Source organism: Coccinella septempunctata, chromosome 7, assembly GCF_907165205.1.
Source record: "Coccinella septempunctata chromosome 7, icCocSept1.1, whole genome shotgun sequence".
NCBI lineage: Eukaryota > Metazoa > Arthropoda > Insecta > Coleoptera > Coccinellidae > Coccinella > Coccinella septempunctata.
In genome coordinates, this window is record NC_058195.1 from 8,193,483 (window position 1) to 8,212,589 (window position 19,107).

The 19,107-nt window shown below is 38.8% G+C and overlaps 1 protein-coding gene across 5 annotated transcripts in view; it reads right to left on the reverse strand.

Moving 5' to 3' along the window:
• LOC123316592 (ras guanine nucleotide exchange factor Q-like) overlaps window positions 1-19,107 on the reverse strand; it is a 141,792-nt gene that overhangs the window by 33,117 nt on the left and 89,568 nt on the right. For all 5 annotated transcript variants that reach the window (XM_044902745.1, XM_044902743.1, XM_044902747.1 and 2 more), the window contains 2 exons: window positions 14,873-15,197; window positions 14,026-14,539 (listed from right to left, as the gene is read on the reverse strand). In XM_044902745.1, coding sequence (XP_044758680.1) covers window positions 14,026-14,539; window positions 14,873-15,197 — 839 coding nt within the window. The remainder of the gene's footprint in view (window positions 1-14,025; window positions 14,540-14,872; window positions 15,198-19,107) is intronic.

Below are 19,107 nucleotides of genomic sequence, written 5' to 3' on the forward strand. Positions count from 1 at the left end.
TCATCGCCATATATCTCAAAAACTTTCAAACGTAGAAAAAATTGCTTCAGACAAAATTTGTAGAGAATTTTATATTCTACAACTTTTACGATTAATGCGAAAACAATTTGAAGCCCAGGAGAGGAGATAATTTGAAAAAACTGATTTTTTGTGACCTTTATGACCAATGTTTATTGTTTCGGCTTGCTGAAACTGTCAGATAATATTTTTTTCCGTTATTCTTGAATCATTAGCTTCAACATAAGGAAAAAAAGGCACCGCGCTCGAGAATGAACACGTGGCGTTTTTTTTTTGCAAGTTTGGCGCCCTCCCACACATTTTCATCACGCTTAAATTGTCAGATTCAGAGAATATATACTTCTCAACATGTAATTAACCCTATAATGCCCAAGTTTTTTTTCTTTTTTAAAATTATTTCCGTATAGTTTTAAGTTGGCTTATGTATAATCTACATCTTTTTTTCGCAAATAGTTAACTGATTTTCATTAACACCTGTTCTCACAAAATGAACCTATACTGAAGGCGGACATGGGCAGTTGAACTAAACTGCTCACAGGGAATAATTTTGTATCCACTTATATGCAACCAGTCACAAGGCGGAATTGGGTATTAGAGGGTTAACCACATATATCTTAATCTGACACTATCGAGTATGTAAAATTATCGTTTTTTTTACTATTCTGACAGGCTGTCTTAGACAATTCCCCCTATATACAGGTCTAATTTGGGGTAGAGGTACTTTACAGGGTCCAAGGTATGTCCCCTTATATTAATCTGAGTAAATTTCTATATTTCCCCAACTATAAATCACGAAATATGCAGAGTGAGCCATGGAAAACGAAACAGCTGCTCTGTAAATCAGCAAAAAAAAATAAAATACTGGAACACATCCATTTACGATTCCCTTCAACTAGTGTTACAACCCCAACTCCTTTAATTTGGGTAGGAAAAATGGGGTAAGTAACATATCATTTGAAAGGCCTTTCTATTGTGAGTTAATTTTTTATTCAAATTTGAATTTGAAGCCTCTGTTTCGTTTCCAATGGCCCACTATGTATTCATAGAAATTATTTGTAATAAATTTGTAGTAAAACTGAGTGTTCCGTTTTCTATGTCACACACCGCGTATATTTCGTCGTTTTTGGAACACCAAAGCCTCAGTTCCCATGCTTTCCGCAATTTGAGAACCTTGACGAACCCAGTGTCGACATCACCCATTTTAATCTGAAAAAATACGTTCAGCCATAAATCTCCGCACTACGTGAAATTGCGTACTTGTTACGAAAGCTCGCCTAAGTGTTCTGACCCCAAACTCTGGAAATTGTCGTGAGAGGCAGATGAGCGGCTAATTATTTTGTGATCCGTCCGTTCATGACACGTTTAGGATGCGATTCTGATCGATAAACGAAAGGAATGACGCAAGGTATTAGCGTTAACATTTCATTTAATCGACGGAGTCCCCAGGAGGACGAACATCTTGAGCTTTTACGTCGCATCCGACTGGATATACGAAGGTACAAATGACTCCTTGAGTTCTTGTGTTAACAGTTTTGTATCGTGACCATTAGGTTAAATTGCAGGATCGGGAGTGTCGTAAATTCAACTGGAGACGATGTTTGAGGATGAGCAATTTCAAACGAAGACTACATCTCCATTAACTAAGTTGGAGATCCATAAATTAGATGAATTTCAACTACCTCTGTCTTCTGATCTCTTATGGATGGATGATATTGATTCAATTCTTTTTGCATACCGTATTCTTCTTTAGCAACACAGGGTGTATAAAGAAGGGGTGCAAAAATACTAATCGATGTTTCAAGATTTAGTCAGAGATTTCTATGAAATCTTAGGTGCTTTCTCCAAGAAGCTCTGAACAAAGCCTCAGCAAAAGATTCAATACTTGAGTTCTTGTGTTAACAGTTTTGTATCGTGACCATTAGGTTTAATTGCAGGATCTGGAGTGTCGTTAATTCAACTGGAGACGATGTTTGAGGATGAGCACTTTCAAACTAAGACTACATCTCCATTTACTACGTTAGAGATCTATAAATTAGATGAATTTCAACTACCTCTGTCTTCTGATCTCTTATGGATGGATGATATTGATTCAATTCTTTTCGCATACCATATTCTTCTTTAGCAATACAGGGTATACAAAGTAGGGGTGCAAAAATACTAATCGATGTTTCAAGATTTAGTCAGACATTTCTATGAAATCTTAGGTGCTTTCTCCAAAAAGTTCTGAACAAAGCCTCAGCAAAAAATTCAATACTTGAGTTCTTGTGTTAACAGTTCTGTATCTTGACCATTAGGTTAAATTGCAGGATCTGGAGTGTCGTTAATTCAACTGGAGACGATGTTTGAGGATGAGCACTTCCAAACTAAGACTACATCTCCATTAACTACGTTGGAGATCTATAAATTAGATGAATTTCAACTAGCTCTGTCTTCTGATCTCTTATGGATGGATGATATTGATTCAATTCTTTTTGCATACCGTATTCTTCTTTAGCAACACAGGGTGTATAAAGTAGGGGTGCAAAAATACTAATCGATGTTTCAAGATTTAGTCAGAGATTTCTATGAAATCTTAGGTGCTTTCTCCAAGAAGCTCTGAACAAAGCCTCAGCAAAAGATTCAATACTTGAGTTCTTGTGTTAACAGTTTTGTATCGTGACCATTAGGTTTAATTGCAGGATCGGGAGTTTAGTTAATTAAACTGGAGGCGATGTTTGAGGATGAGCAATTCCAAACGAAGACTACATCTCCATTTACTACGTTAGAGATCTATAAATTAGATTAATTTCAACTACCTCTGTCTTCTGATCTCTTATGGATGGATGATATTGATTCAATTCTTTTTGCATACCATATTCTTCTTTAGCAATACAGGGTATACAAAGTAGGGGTGCAAAAATACTAATCGATGTTTCAAGATTTAGTCAGACATTTCTATGAAATCTTAGGTGCTTTCTCCAAAAAGTTCTGAACAAAGCCTCAGCAAAAAATTCAATACTTGAGTTCTTGTGTTAACAGTTCTGTATCTTGACCATTAGGTTAAATTGCAGGATCTGGAGTGTCGTTAATTCAACTGGAGACGATGTTTGAGGATGAGCACTTCCAAACTAAGACTACATCTCCATTAACTACGTTGGAGATCTATAAATTAGATGAATTTCAACTAGCTCTGTCTTCTGATCTCTTATGGATGGATGATATTGATTCAATTCTTTTTGCATACCGTATTCTTCTTTAGCAACACAGGGTGTATAAAGTAGGGGTGCAAAAATACTAATCGATGTTTCAAGATTTAGTCATAGATTTCTATGAAATCTTAGGTGCTTTCTCCAAGAAGCTCTGAACAAAGCCTCAGCAAAAGATTCAATACTTGAGTTCTTGTGTTAACAGTTTTGTATCGTGACCATTAGGTTAAATTGCAGGATCAGCAGTGTCGTAAATTCAACTGGAGACGATGTTTGAGGATGAGCAATTTCAAAAGAAGACTACATCTCCATTAACTACGTTGGAGATCTATAAATTAGATGAATTTCAACTACCTCTGTCTTCTGATCTCTTATGGATGGATGATATTGATTCAATTCTTTTTGCATACCGTATTCTTCTTTAGCAACACAGGGTGTATAAAGTAGGGGTGCGAAAATACTAATCGATGTTTCAAGATTTAGTCAGAGATTTCTATGAAATCTTAGGTGCTTTCTCCAAGAAGCTCTGAACAAAGCCTCAGCAAAAGATTCAATACTTGAGTTCTTGTGTTAACAGTTTTGTATCGTGACCATTAGGTTAAATTGCAGGATCAGCAGTGTCGTAAATTCAACTGGAGACGATGTTTGAGGATGAGCAATTTCAAAAGAAGACTACATCTCCATTAACTACGTTGGAGATCTATAAATTAGATGAATTTCAACTACCTCTGTCTTCTGATCTCTTATGGATGGATGATATTGATTCAATTCTTTTTGCATACCGTATTCTTCTTTAGCAACACAGGGTGTATAAAGTAGGGGTGCAAAAATACTAATCGATGTTTCAAGATTTAGTCAGAGATTTCTATGCAAAAGCAAAAGATTCAATACTTGAGTTCTTGTGTTAACAGTTTTGTATCGTGACCATTAGGTTAAATTGCAGGATCAGCAGTGTCGTAAATTCAACTGGAGACGATGTTTGAGGATGAGCAATTTCAAAAGAAGACTACATCTCCATTAACTACGTTGGAGATCTATAAATTAGATGAATTTCAACTACCTCTGTCTTCTGATCTCTTATGGATGGATGATATTGATTCAATTCTTTTTGCATACCGTATTCTTCTTTAGCAACACAGGGTGTATAAAGTAGGGGTGCGAAAATACTAATCGATGTTTCAAGATTTAGTCAGAGATTTCTATGAAATCCTAGGTGCTTTCTCCAAGAAGCTCTGAACAAAGCCTCAGCAAAAGATTCAATACTTGAGTTCTTGTGTTAACAGTTTTGTATCGTGACCATTAGGTTAAATTGCAGGATTGGGAGTGTAGTTAATTAAACTGGAGACGATGTTTGAGGATGAGCAATTCCAAACGAAGACTACATCTCCCTTAACTACGTTGGAGATCTATAAATTAGATGAATTTCAACTACCTCTGTCTTCTGATCTCTTATGGATGGATGATATTGATTCAATTCTTTTTGCATACCGTATTCTTCTTTAGCAACACAGGGTGTATAAAGTAGGGGTGCAAAAATACTAATCGATGTTTCAAGATTTAGTCAGAGATTTCTATGCAAAAGCAAAAGATTCAATACTTTACATATAAGTATTTGACATCAACAACATAAAATCGAGGCAGTTATTACACAAAACACACATGTGAGAAGACTATTTGTCCAGGGTTGTATATGAATGCAGTTAAATAGATATCGGTTATTTACTGTACGCGTGAGTCTTCGACAAGAATATAAATCTTAACACAAGATTCGTGAGATTGAAAGAAACACTTTTCCCCCTAAAATTTTTTCCAATTCGCCTCGGTTGAAAAGATACATACTGTTGAAAATCCGTATAAAAAAATTCAATTTTCAACGTGCAACAGACACCATAGCGGTGACCCAAAAATGTGTTGACTAGCGTCCCAACCTCACATTTTCGTACTATACAGAGTGGAATGTGACAAATTTCCATGGCCTACCGAGTGCTAAAATAATAGTGAATGGAATATATACGTAGTGTCACCGATTTAGCTTTTTTTAACTATATAACAATCTATTCATTCTTGAACAACCATATTCCACCACTTTCATCCAACTAACCATCTCATTTATGAATACATTCCTCCCAGGAGAAGCGAGCCGTCCATTAACGTTCTAAATGAGGTGAAAAAAACATAAAACAAACTGTTATTTCCCGAATTACACAGGTAACGAACTTTGGACGATTCACCGGAGTAAAAAACCAGATAATGGAAGCAGCGTTTTGAAAATTTCTAGAGAACATGTAATTATCCATCTTAATGCGACCTCATCAGGAATCAAGGTTGATGCTAGAGTGTCGAGGTGACGGAATGGTCGCAGCTAGCAGGCCGTGAAGAGAGACGGAGATGTGTTGTAGTTCCGATTGTTATCCTTATCGTTTAAAATGTACTAACAGAAAAGGTTGTGAGAAAAACAAGGTGTTTTTACTCTGAGTTTCCGTTCACTCTGGAATTAAAGGAAAGGGATAGTCCATACACTTGCCAGATAAGATTTGCACGTTACAAATAAGAAAGAGTTTCGGGGAAGGAAAAACCACTCTGGCTCAGCCTTTTATAGATATGCATCTCTCCAGATATTAGACTTAGCGCAGTGGTGGAAATAGCATAGGTTTCTATACTCCATTCACTTTTATTTTAGCACTCGGTTGGCCATGGAAATTTGACACATTTCACTGTATAGTACGAAAATGTGAGGTTAAGAAGCTTGTCAAAGCATTTTTGGGTTTTAAATCAACGCTATGTTGCCCGTTCTACGTAAACGTTTCTGTTATTACGTATATTATCACAATGTCGAATCTCTTCTTCAACAAAAATCATCTTGCATCAATATAAGTAAAAGGGATTAAAGGCTGTTTCAAGTCAAGATGAACTTCACCTTTGAACAAAAATTTGACATGAATAAACAATTAACAGGACAACTGGCGAGTATTTGTGGCTGTTCATCTTAATACATTGATATAATAATAATTATGTATTCATTGGTACCTTAAGACATTTATGATGTATAGGACAAGTCAAATGAAAAATAGAAAAATCAATTTTCGGATCTTATTTTACGATGACATTAATCGAAAATCCTGTAGTAAACTTTTCGCATTAATTCACTCAAACATAAAATTCTCAAATTCCATCACTTTTTTGTGTCTGCCAATAGAGGGAAATTCTTTGTCATCCTCTTCATTCACAATCTTTCTGATTGTGGAAATATTCATTGAAATATAAGTCGTTTAGATTTAGATGAAACAAAATATAAATTCTCAATTCTCTTACATTGAATAAGTTCGCTACCGTCTGACGTATTGTGGATTTTAGAATATCTATTTGAATGAGCGGACCTGAATTCTAAATAGCACTTCCTGAAATCCTGTCTCTTTTTTCAATCACTTTCGGCATTTTCGTAATAAAAATTGATATTAATTGTGGCAACGGCATTATGACATTAACGACATTTCATGAGTGCCAACCTAACTCCCTTCTTGTTACAAAATCTTGAGAAACTTATTTCATGACTGCTAAAATAAAAGTGAATGGAGTACATATTCTAGATTTTATAGGGAGTCCGCTGCTTCAACGTCTACTGCTAGCCTTCCAGTTCCAGAGTTCTAATGAACTCTAGTATCTGGGATGGATTCAACGTCTGAAGCATTTTTTGCATTGGGAAGCAATGGCTAGGCACCAGGAGATCTGGAAGTCCATCCTTCTCCTCAAAGAATCTGCACTCGTCAGTTTCTGCCAGACTCATTCCCTCAGATGTTGCTTGGTAAGGCGACAAAACCTTATAAAAAAATCCAGTAGGAGGTACCTATAGCATATTCTTGTTACGATTCAAATACTTCTTAGATATCCAGCATATGTTGAGGGTTAGTTTGTTTGTTTATGGGCAAAAATGGTTACAAAACTTCAGAGTTATGGGATTTAAAACCAAAAAAATGTTTTGACCAGAGTGAAATGTGTCAAATTTCCATGGCCAACCGAGTGCTAAGATAATAGTGAATGGAGTATAGTTAAACGTCCTCGTTTTTATAAACACGTCTCAAAACGACAGGAAATGATCGAGAGAGAGAACCCAATCTAACATTTCCCATCCTAACCACGCGTAATCCGACCCAGCTCACCGTCTCTCCCACAGAAGACCGTCGAACGAAAAAAAAAAGTCGATCTAACCCGTGACCGCTAACTTATCGTCAGCATCACCGGAGGATCTGACCGGAACGGACTGCGGTCGAGTTCAATTGTTTGATATCCAATGTCTCCCGGTCCAGTGGGCTGGGTCTATCGGGTCTGGCCGGACTAATAGCCTTTTTTTCCGACCACAGTTCATTCTCTACTCCGTCTTCTTCTTCTTCTCGACGTCGGCCGTCTCATTCGAAATCTATATCCACTTTTTGTGATCTGTGGGAATGGTAGAGGAGTTATTGATCAACGTGCGAACAGGTCCTTGATTCTTTTCGCTCCATTTGTTTTGGTATCACGAAGAAGGAGGACTTTGAAGATGTTTGACATTGGTGCATTAAGAAAACTGACGATTTTTCTGTGGTTTCCCCAACCCTGTAGAATACCAGTTACTCAGGTCAATGATTTAAAGAGAATTACAACCACTGAAATTCCATAAATATGTAGCAGAGGTACCTCTAAAGCTTTTTCAGCTATGAAGCTTGAATAATAGCTTGAAGCTAGCTTCATAACAATTAGTTCTCCCTGGTCGACTGCAAACGCCCAAATCTGTGGTGGTATTCTTCCTACGTAGAGCATTTCTCTACCACATGGTTCACTCAAAGTGAGAACCAACAAAAAGGATGATCAGAAGAGCCTTCCAAAATCCACATTCAACTGAACGTGGATTTTGGATCATACTTTTTGGTGGATTACAAAATAATCGTTTTCACAGGTCAAGAAATGTATATAGGTACATTACATTTGAAATAAATACACGCAGTCACCTGTGGAGGTGATCCAACTGGTTGAAATAACATAATAATAAGATTAAAAAGCTCTCAGGGTTAAAAACTTCATGAGTTTTGTCTTGAGCTGTTCCGTTGGCAGATCCTTGGCACCAATACCACTGGAGAAGTGTGATAGAGATAAGCTATTCTTGTTAATAGTAGTAAAAGTAGTTTAACATGCATTTGGACATACAGCAGTGGCTTCACGTAGATGAATCAACCAAAAGATCCACCTTTTAACTAAAACAGTACATCAACCAAAAGATATACCTATTATGTAGCTAAATTAGTAAATTTTACAGATCTATCCCTTAGTGGATTGCTGAGCCCACATTCTCAGTGTTTTTTTAAAGCCCTTGAAGCATAACCGAAAGCAGTGTGTCTTAATTTTCGACATAAACTTCGCTAAATAGGACAACGATGTCTGAGTAACAAGAATCCAAATGTGTATTTTGATACTCAAGGTATTCTACAATTCTGAACTTCAATTTATGCCCTCAATATCTGCATAACTGTATCGACCACAATTCGAGGTTACAAGTTACAGGTTTTGAATCGAATAGTTTTTCTGAAAGGTAATGAACTAGACCTGCAACTATATTACTCACCATTACGAATCGATTGGGTTCAATAAAGTCTTTTTCCATAGCAAAGAATAATTGTTCGGTTTTTGTTGGTAAGATTTAATAGAGTGTGGTTATGTTAATTAATTTTCGAGGTAGAAGTGAAACCCCTTCTGAAACAAATGTTCGAAATACAGAAGTTACGTTGACATTGAATGCATTCAATCAATAATTTCTGGAAATAATTTAGGAATGTGAAGTTGTGGAGACTCTAGCAGTGCATTGGACAAGAAATACCAAGAATCAGAGATCAGAAATGGTTCAATTTCTCCAATGAACGCAAATCGCCAATTTGGTCCTTCGGGTCGGATCGCCTCATGACTCCCGCTCCAGATCGACCGAAATCCCAGGCAGACTCGAACAAATCGGCCGGCATTCCTGCGTATTTGTAAAATAGTTGCGTTCGGCTTATTCGCGCGCGACCGACAGAGGCGCTTTCTGAGTTATGCCGGCGGGTCGGGAACGGGCGGAACAGAAGATATGTGTACCGGATAGTCGCCGAGCGCCCCTCAAAGGACGCTGGTCACGTTTCCGCTTCTACGGCCGTCACGTACAAGACTTTACGCGCGCAAACACATCTGTATTGGCCGTTTATGCTGCCGCAAACATTTGGTCTGATGCCCGATTGTGGTACTTACGATCTGATCTCCCGGCACGCAGGGATGGACCCCAATATCGGGAAAGGAGGCTGTGGAAGCCACCATGCAATATGATTGACTCAGATCGTGGTGGTAGCACTCAAATCTCCAAAGAGTGGAGGTTACGAGTGCTACAGGAAAAATAATGACTTTGCCATCTTTTCGCCTTATAGGCTAAAATCCACCGGCAATTGACAGATACATATCAAATTCTCTGATACTGATGAAGACTCAGATGTCCGCAATATCATAGAGCAACTTGCTACAAGCAATAAAGCGGACGATTCTTCTATGGGTGCCAGAGTTATGTGACAACGAAGAAAATGAAAAAAGTCAAGAACTCTGCAGAAACACTCGTGGTAAAAAAGATGCTTGGTGATTTCACCGACCAACACCAAGAAGCTCCCGAAGCTAACTTTTGTATTGCATGCAAAAGTAAGCAACTGTGACATGCAGGCATGTGTTGATCGGAAGAAGAGCAACTGAGCGGATAGAATGCGAGTGTCTACAACTGACTTGTTTAAGAACTATACGAGGATATATTGAAAAATTCTTAGCCTACTATAGAACCAAACAAAATAATTTATTACTCAACATATTCTCCTCTTTATTGGATACATTTATTACAGCGAACCTGCATCTGCAACGTCTCTAGACCTTTCAAAAAAATGTTTCTTCTTGCTCTGCAAACCAGACCTCCACAGCTTTTATTACCTCCTCGTTGAAAGAAAATTTACGACCTTTTAAACTTTTTTTCATTTGAGGAAAGAGATGATAGTCGGATGGAGCCAAATCTGGTGAATAAGGGGGGTGTTCTAGTAATTCAAACCCTAAATCACGAATAGTTTGCATGGCAACATGAGATTTGTGTGCAGAAGCGTTGTTCAAAATACCTTTGGATAGCTTTCCGAGTCTTTTCTCTTAAATTTTTTCCGTAGAGTGGTCAGTAGTGTCGAAAAGTAATCTCCGTTTGTTGTTCTCCCCTTATCCAAAAAATCAATCATTATTACCTACTCCATGGCAATCCCAAAAAACTGAAGCAAGAACTTTTTCGGTAGATTTTTGGGCAGAAAACTTCTTAGGTCTTGGAGAACCAGAGTGTCGCAATTCCATCGATTGTTGCTTTGTTTCTGGATCGTAGAAATGTATTCAAGTCTCATCCATAGTAACAATTCGGTTTAAGAAGTCTACATCGGTTTCAAATCCAGCACATATCGAACGCGATGCTTCTACCCTTTTGGTCAACATTCAAACATTAGGGGATCCATAGTGCAGCAATTTTTCTTATGTCCAAATTGACGTGAACTATATGATGAACGTATTCGTATGAAATATTCAGTGCTTCAGATATCCGTTTTAGCCCAATTTGACGGTCTGATAAAATAATGTCATGAACTGCATCGATATTTTCGGGGACTGACACAGAAACTAGCCTTCCCGATCGGTTATCATCTTCAATGGAAAATTTAACTCTTTTGAAGCTTGCAGTCCAATTTTACACGGTCGCATACGAAGGACATTGATCACCAAGGGTATTAAGCATATCTTCGTAAATCTGCTTACCCCTTAACCCTTTTTAATACAGGTACTTGATGATGGCTCGATACTCCAATTTTTCGATTTTCACAATTTCGGTGGACATCTTCTTTCTTTTAATTTATTGCGTTTATTGGTTTACTTTTTTAACCTCAAACTTCACACTGACACTTCTAATGAGTTATTGTTCGTTGCTATGGTAACACAATATTTTTTATGCATGGAGCTGGTCTAGGCTAACTAGATATCAATACATCTTCGTACATACCAGAGGGAACAGCCAAGGCTCCCAAAGAGGGTAGTCTATAAGCTCCACAAGGAGCTGGCGCTTTTTAACGAGAGGTCCTAGTGGTACTAGCTCTGAGAGGCCGAGTCAAGCTGTAAATTCCCCCTTAAAAAGAATATCAATGATGGTAGGCAGAGATGGAAACTACGCTAATACGTCTCTGACATATCGGCCGACCATCATTCTCTGCTTCTACGTACAAAGTCATTCAACGTTTCTGCCACCACGACCCCGGCGTCCGATCTAGCGTTATGACGTTTACGACGAAAGAAGAAGAAGAAAAGAATCTATGACCCCCAGGCCTCCCGTTCCATCCATCCCAGACCGGCATTATCGACTCGTAGGATGTGACGCAACCGGCATGTAATTTCGAATGATGAGCGACCAAAACGGAGTAATAAAAACAGGGACCTCGATGCTACCGGATCACAATATTCCATACGGAGAAAGAGCTAAAGGAGTTAATGCCAGCCCGTACAAGGCATTAAATCATAGGCCGCGTATCGGAGGTCAGACATGTTGATTTATTCATTATTGGTTGCGCTCTTTTTTTATTTACTCTATCATTATAATTATTAACAATTCACGAAGAGTGGCCCGGTGTCATGGCCGGTAGTTGGTGTTTTGTTTTTGGAAGCGACCGAACCGCCGCCTACGATGCCGGATGACTGGCGAGTTGAAGAATGGAAAGGGTATCTGGCGATCTTCATTGTTTGGTAATGAATTTGTGGCATGATGTCCGTGGCATTCTTGCGGTGAATAATTGAGAACGCAACATGTTCACGTGAATCACGGTCAGCCTTGAGTTCAGAAAAGTGAGGATTGGTTCGGACTCAATACAATTATTGAGATGATTAATCCCGATAACGAGATACAATGAGCGATTTCGAAAATTACTCTACTAACCAAGCAACATCTGTAGAAAGACAATGTTGAAAATGTGGATGAATATTTGGCGAGTTTTTGAATAAGTATACACCTGACAGAAGTTACACGATACTTTATTCATCTGATAATTATTTAAACAGGAATCCAGTGAGGATTCCCTAAAATCTTTTGGCTTTTTCCTTCTCCTGAAACTCTCTGCTTTAGGTATGATTAACAATACCACAGAATCGATTATATGAGAGCTCAGTACTTAAATGATCAGATTGTCTCGTCATATCACATTTCTCATGAACATCTGTGCACATTTTAATGGTATTCTTTTTGAGAGCTGGGACTGGAGGCTCCCTTTTCCATGTCAGCGCTGGACTCAAATGTCATCAGTTGTGTTACTTTTAGTCTCTTTTACTCTTTTACTCTCTTTTACTCTTTAGACTCTTTTACGCTCTGTACTCTCTTTCCTCTGCGATTCGACTTTAATTGTGTGCACGACAAGCCGTTCAACGAATTTAAAAATAATTTTGTGTTGCGAGGGTTAGTGCTCTTAGGAATTAATTTTTAGTTTTCGTTTGTTTTCCGCGAGTGCCTGAGATGAAGGAGGTAGGTCCCCGTCTTTACCGTTCAGTTTCTTCATTAGACCTACACCGGTTATTAGACTTTTCCCTTCGCTATCAGTCATGGTGCGTAAGCCCTTGGGCTAGTGGAGAGAAAGTCCCGTCAACCCCCTGTTCGCGTTCCGCGTCATAAGTGTTGAAATCGAAATCTCTTCTTTTCTATCAGTCATGGTGCGTAAGCCCTTGGGGTAGAGAATAAGAGATACCGCTCGTCGTCAGTGAAATCCCGTAGTTGCGCTGAAAATAGACCTTTTCTTCGCTATCAGTCATGGAGCGTAGACTTGGGGTAGCGAATAAAAGTCTCGAATAGATCCGCCCTGGTTGTGTTTCTTTTCATTTCTGGAGAAATACAATTAATTACATCCCGATACCGTATAGCAAGTCATTTCACTTCGCGAGGTCATCCTTAGTATCCATTTCGTCAGTTCTGGTTGGCGCATTTTATTGAACAACCTTTGATTTTTCACTGTAACCGGTATCAATTTTACAAATTGCTCGTGATCGGATAGAATTTCCAGAATGTGTGTTTGCTGATAGATTCGCTCATATTTCATACCTACACATATTTCCGTTGTATATAATATAATTAGTTTCCGAAGGTGTGAATAAACTGGTACATAATTTGATTTTGACTACTTCGTTATCGCTACCACCCTAGATAACAGCGAACTCTGTCTCCGACTAGCAGCTACTCTGGTAAGTTGGCTATTCTTCCTAGTGAAAAGAATAGCTGGCGCTCTAGATAAGTTTTTTTCGAGGAAACCACGTTACAAAAAATGTGAGTGTTTAGATCAACTGATAATTTCTGGGTTTCTTTGCTATCGGTTTCCAGTTACACAGTGATCAATGTCCTTTTTCTTGAAGACACTCTGTAGTAGAGGAGCCCACCAACAAGGAAAAAGGCAGGAAATGTGAGGAGACTACAGCTACTTCTATGATAGTTTCTCAAGCCATGCCAGATATCATTATGAACTTTCTGGCAGCATTGTGGTTTTAGTGGCTTGGTAGAGCAGAAAATGATTAATGTACTCAGAAGCTGAGTGCTTCGTCTGATAACGTTAAAGATGAGCGTGTTCATCAAAACTCTGGATATGGATGAGGAACTATACATTGGGATTTGATACCTTAGTGAACCTTTTTCTGGCGAAGGTTTGTGTAGCTCATCTTCAGAAGACGAAATAATCAATTATTCATAATTTTTTAAGTCTAGGTGCGTTGCTCCAATTTTTAATTAATGATTGATAAGTTTACTCACCGAAGCGTACTCTGCACATATATCTATGCTAGCCACGAAGCTTGCCACCTCATCCACCGACCAATTCTTGAAATCCTCGGCCAACATGGGGCTTTCGGACTGCGCCCTCTTCGGCAAAACCAAGCCCCCGCTAGAACTGCTCGTGCTGCTCTGTTTCTGCCTCATCCTCTTCACCACAGGAGCTCCAGCTGACAGGTCCAAAGGAGAAACGGCCTCAGGCCGCTTGGTCCCCTGGTTGGCACGCACATGTTTGAGCAAATTCTGGTTCTCGTCATCGGCGGCGTTCTTCAGTAGCGTCACTAAAGCTTGCGTCGCGGTCATGTCCATTATCGGAGGATAGAGCGTGTTGTTCATCAGGGGGTTTAGGAGGGTCACGTAGTCTGGCTTGGGTCTGTTGAGATCGTTTTCCTTGCTCGGTGGCAGCTGGGGTAGATTTGGCATCATGGGGAAAGGGGGCGGTTTCAGGCGAGGGTGTGGGGGAGGTGGTAAGCCATTTCTTGCCGCGCTGAAGTAGCTGAAACAAAAACTCACCTGTAGTGGACACTAACGAGAGCAGATTCTACTGGGAGGAGGAAGAAAACCTGGATCAGCTGGTTGTCAGATGTTAGCCGACGTAAGAAACTCAGAAATATGCAGCTTTCTGTGGCAGATCCAGAATCTGGTATTGTGGTGCCAGAAAATATTGTGACTGATCATGGTTCAAAACGTTTGAAGAACAATTTTAGTAGATTTAAGTCCATATGTTGCCAATCTAAAGATGCCAATTGATCAAGTAAACAAGTGATCTTAGTGACGTTTAAGACGAATACGACTGTAGTTGGTCTAAGAGTAAACATCAAATACTCACTCATTCGCCTGGTATTTGGCAGCTAGAGTCCTCATAAAGTCGCTATAATTCCTGCACCCAGCGAAGGCTAGTTGCTCGTTGGAGGGGGGAGTGCCAGGGTGGGAGGCAGATGATGGTGTCACTGTGGGAGATCTACTGGAGGTATCAGGTGTGCCAGGGCTCAGTCTTTCATTCTTTACGTTGTTGTTGTTGTTGTTATTGTTCAGATTGTTGTTATTCGAATAGTCTGACGCCATTCCGGAGTTTGAAACCATAGACCTGTCCATTTTTCTTCTCATTAATTTGGGCGAACTGGCATCGAGACTCTGAGGTACGACTGGTTCTCCTGAAACGAAAAAGAATCTTAATCTACTGAGTTCTCCATAGGGATAAAGAGGATAAAGACTGAGTTCTTGGTCTTAGCATGAGCTACAGAGTGATAAAATCACCTTCTTCCTCTTGTAACGGTAACTCGAGATTAACAATAAGAAGAAGGAAGTGAAACAGAAAGAAAACGACAGAACGGAATCGAAAATTCCACACCTCGCATCTATCTGAAATTGATCTTCGGCACAAATACAGCCGTTCCAATCACAATGCAAACAGAAAAAAAGTAAACACCTAACTGTAGAAGCCGGATAACGATCTGCATTAAAAAAAAATGAGGTTGTTTACTGAAGCAGCTATTAAGGAGCACGTTCCATGAACCAGAATCACGGCGTCCATTCCACAATTACAAAATTAAAATTCATTAACCACAGCCGACCGCTGAACAGTCACGCTTGTGCTGCCTTTTTTAATGGGCACTCCGTACGGCTATCACAATTATAACTTCCAGATTGATAGCATACTTTTCTGGTGAAATCCGTATCTAAGGAGGAAATCGCGGAATTGCCTAAGAGGGAGTGTAATCTGCTTATTGTCGGGTGTTTCAAGACGATGTAATCTGTTCTTACTTTCTAGTTGAGGCAGGGATTTGACCTTTTGGGGTTCGAGCAACATATTCGGGTTTCTTTTGAGTCAAAAGCGAGTGACACACTCATGGTGAGTTTATGCAGAGTTCCTAAGAACTAAGACCTGAGGAACTAAACTAATGGTGAGTTTCTGCAGGGTTACTAAAAAGTAATACCTAAGAATGGGACCAATCTAGATGGCAAACACGTGCAAGTTATCTGCCAATTGGATTGGTCCTTTTCTTAGATATTAGTTCTTAGTCTTAGTTGAGTTCAATGTTCTTAGTAATTCTGCATAAACTCACCATAATCGGCAGACGTGAGAGCCATCTGCCAATGAGATTGTTTCCTACTTAGGTCTTACTTTTTAAGAACTCTGCGCTATCTCACCATTACAGCTACTTGGCCCTTACGTACGAGGATATATTGAAAAATTCTTAGCCTACTATAGAACCAAACAGACTTTCAATGTCAGAATATTTTTTTACTCAACATATTCTCCTCTTGATTGGATACATTTATTACAGCGAACCTGCAACGTCTCTAGACGTTGTTTCTTCTTGCTCTGCAAACCAGACCTCAACAGCTTTTATAACCTCCTCGTTGGAAGAAAATTTACGACCTTTTAAACTTTTTTCAGTTGAGGAAAGAGATGATAGTCGGATGGAGTCAAATCTGGTGAATAAGGGGGGTGTTCTAGTAATTCAAACCGTAAACCACGAATTTTTTGCATGGCAACATGAGATTTGTGTGCAGGGGCGTTGTCCTGCAAAAACAAAACAAGTTTTGATAGCTTTCCGCGTCATTTCTCTTCAATTTTTTCCAGTAGAGTGGTCAGTAATGTCGAATAGTTATCTCCGGTTATTGTTCTACCCTTATTCAAAAAATCAATCGTGATTACTCCATGGCAATCCCAAAAAACTGAAGCAAGAACTTTTCCAGCAGATTTTTGGTCACGAAACTTTTTAGGTCTTGGAGAACCAGAGTGTCGCCATTCCATCGATTTTTGCTTTGTTTCTGGATCGTAGAAATGTACCCAAATCTCATCCATAGCAACAATTCGGTTTAAGAAGTCTACATCGTTTTCAAATCGAGCACAGATCGAACGCGATGCTTCTACACTTGCTCGCTTTTGGTCAACATTCAAACATTTGGTTATCCATTTTGCAGCAATTTTTCTCATGTTCAAAATGACTATATGATGATCGCGTTCGTATGAAATATTCAATGCTTCAGATATCCCTTTTAGCCCAATTCGACGGTCGATAAAATCATGTCATGAACCTCATTGATATTTTCAGGGACTGACACAGAAACTGTCCTTCTCGATCGGTCATCATCTTCAATGTAAAATTTACCTCTTTTGAAGCTTGCAGTCCAATTTTTCAGGGTACGGAGGACATTGATCACCAAGTGTATTAAGCATATCTTCGTAAATCTGCTTATCTCTTAACCCCTTTAAATACAGGTACTTGATGATGGCTCGTTAATCCAATTTTTCGATTTTTACAATCTCGGTGGATATCTCCTTTCTTTTAATTTATTGCGTAACTCTGGTTTACTTTTTTGACCTCAAACTTCACACTGACACTTCTAATGAGTTATTGTTTCTTGCTATTGGTCTAGGCTAACTAGATATCAATACATCGTCGTATAGATAATGTTGAGAATTGTTTTCAGAGCTCACGTATCATTATAGACCGGAAAAGTAAAATTTTCAATAGTCTGAAGGTATTACGGATTAGTCTAGTGAAAGACTTGGCCTAGATCAGATCATCCCTTAAATTATCATTCTCAAAATGATGACATAGAGCACAACATTAATCATATCAATAATATCGAACAAAACAGTAGTGATAAATTCAGAAAAATTCATTACGGTGTGATGAGTAATGAATATTTATCTCTTTTTATACGAGTGTGGACATGTGGCGTCCATACATTTCAGCAAAATGTCACGTTCGAAAGGGTTCGAACAAAAGTCGACGAAATACGACCCTCAAATTCCTTCTCGAACGTATAACAACACCTCGCCCCAATGGCAAAACCTCCCCCTGTCGTTTCGACTTATCGGTTTTCGCCCTGTCATTTTTTTTTTCGAACGGACAAATACCAACGCCCCTGTACCTGTATTTCTGCCGGTTGAAGAGAAACGACCTTTTTTCACGCAGGTAAACAAATGGGCCAAATTTCTTATCGTAAATGCGACGGTATAATTCCTTCTCAGTAGGATGCTGAGCCCACAGCCACCTATGACCTTTAATATATTAGCAGATATGCTGAATAATGATATAGTTGGTGAGTGCATGCGAGAACAGGTTGGGATGCGATTCCACGGTTGAAATGCTGAAAATAGGGCCAGATTCTGTGAGTAGTGTTTTTTTTGTGGAACAGCAGGTAGGGTGCGAAGCTTGTCCCTTATAATTGACCTTAGATGGTTGAAATGGGTTCTCTATCAGGCCTGGGTTTTGAGAGGCTATATTTTCCTTACTGCAGAATCATGAAATCCAAATCAACTATCTGAAGATGCACATAAAAGGGGGGGATATATCTTATCCCTTTTTGAATATAGCTTTTAAATCAAAACGAGTCAAATAAAAATGAAATTCAAAGTAGGGAGATAAAGGTTGACGTTGAAAATTTAAAACGTAATCTTGGCATGAAAAATAATGTTAAATTTAGGCTTCAATTAACAACCGAAATATCTTACTATGTCTTCTTATGAAAATCAGTACCAGAGTCAATATTTTCACGAAATTCAACAATCAAACAACCCTAAGTTGGCCACAGTGTACATACCCTTGACCTAACGGAACTACAGGTGAACCATCATCTATTGTTCAGAAAATTCCTTTTGGAGAAACGTCAATTGTTTGACGGTCCACTACAGAGTTCGTAAATACTCCTGAATAGGTTGACCCTAATGTTTATATTCCCCGAAGACTATACAAAAGCAATATGGTAGACGAAGATGTCGTTTCGTCATTCTCAGTCCCAAATCTGATCTCTAGCATCTTTTGAGGAATCACGTACTTAGAATTAGTCAAGAGATACTTCAAGGCATTGAGTTTTCAGTGAAACAAGCTATACTTTCATCAATTGTAAAATACTTTCATTCCGGTTCAAAAAAACACTGGGAATAAAACATTCCGAATCATGAGATGAATGATTAAAGCACCCTAGCGTTAAATGAAAATATCGTCCGATTCAATAATAAAAATAATAAATTATACCTAGAGATCGCAGTATGTGGTGACTGCTGATGCAAGAACCATCTATGTAGGACCTCGAGAATGATAATTG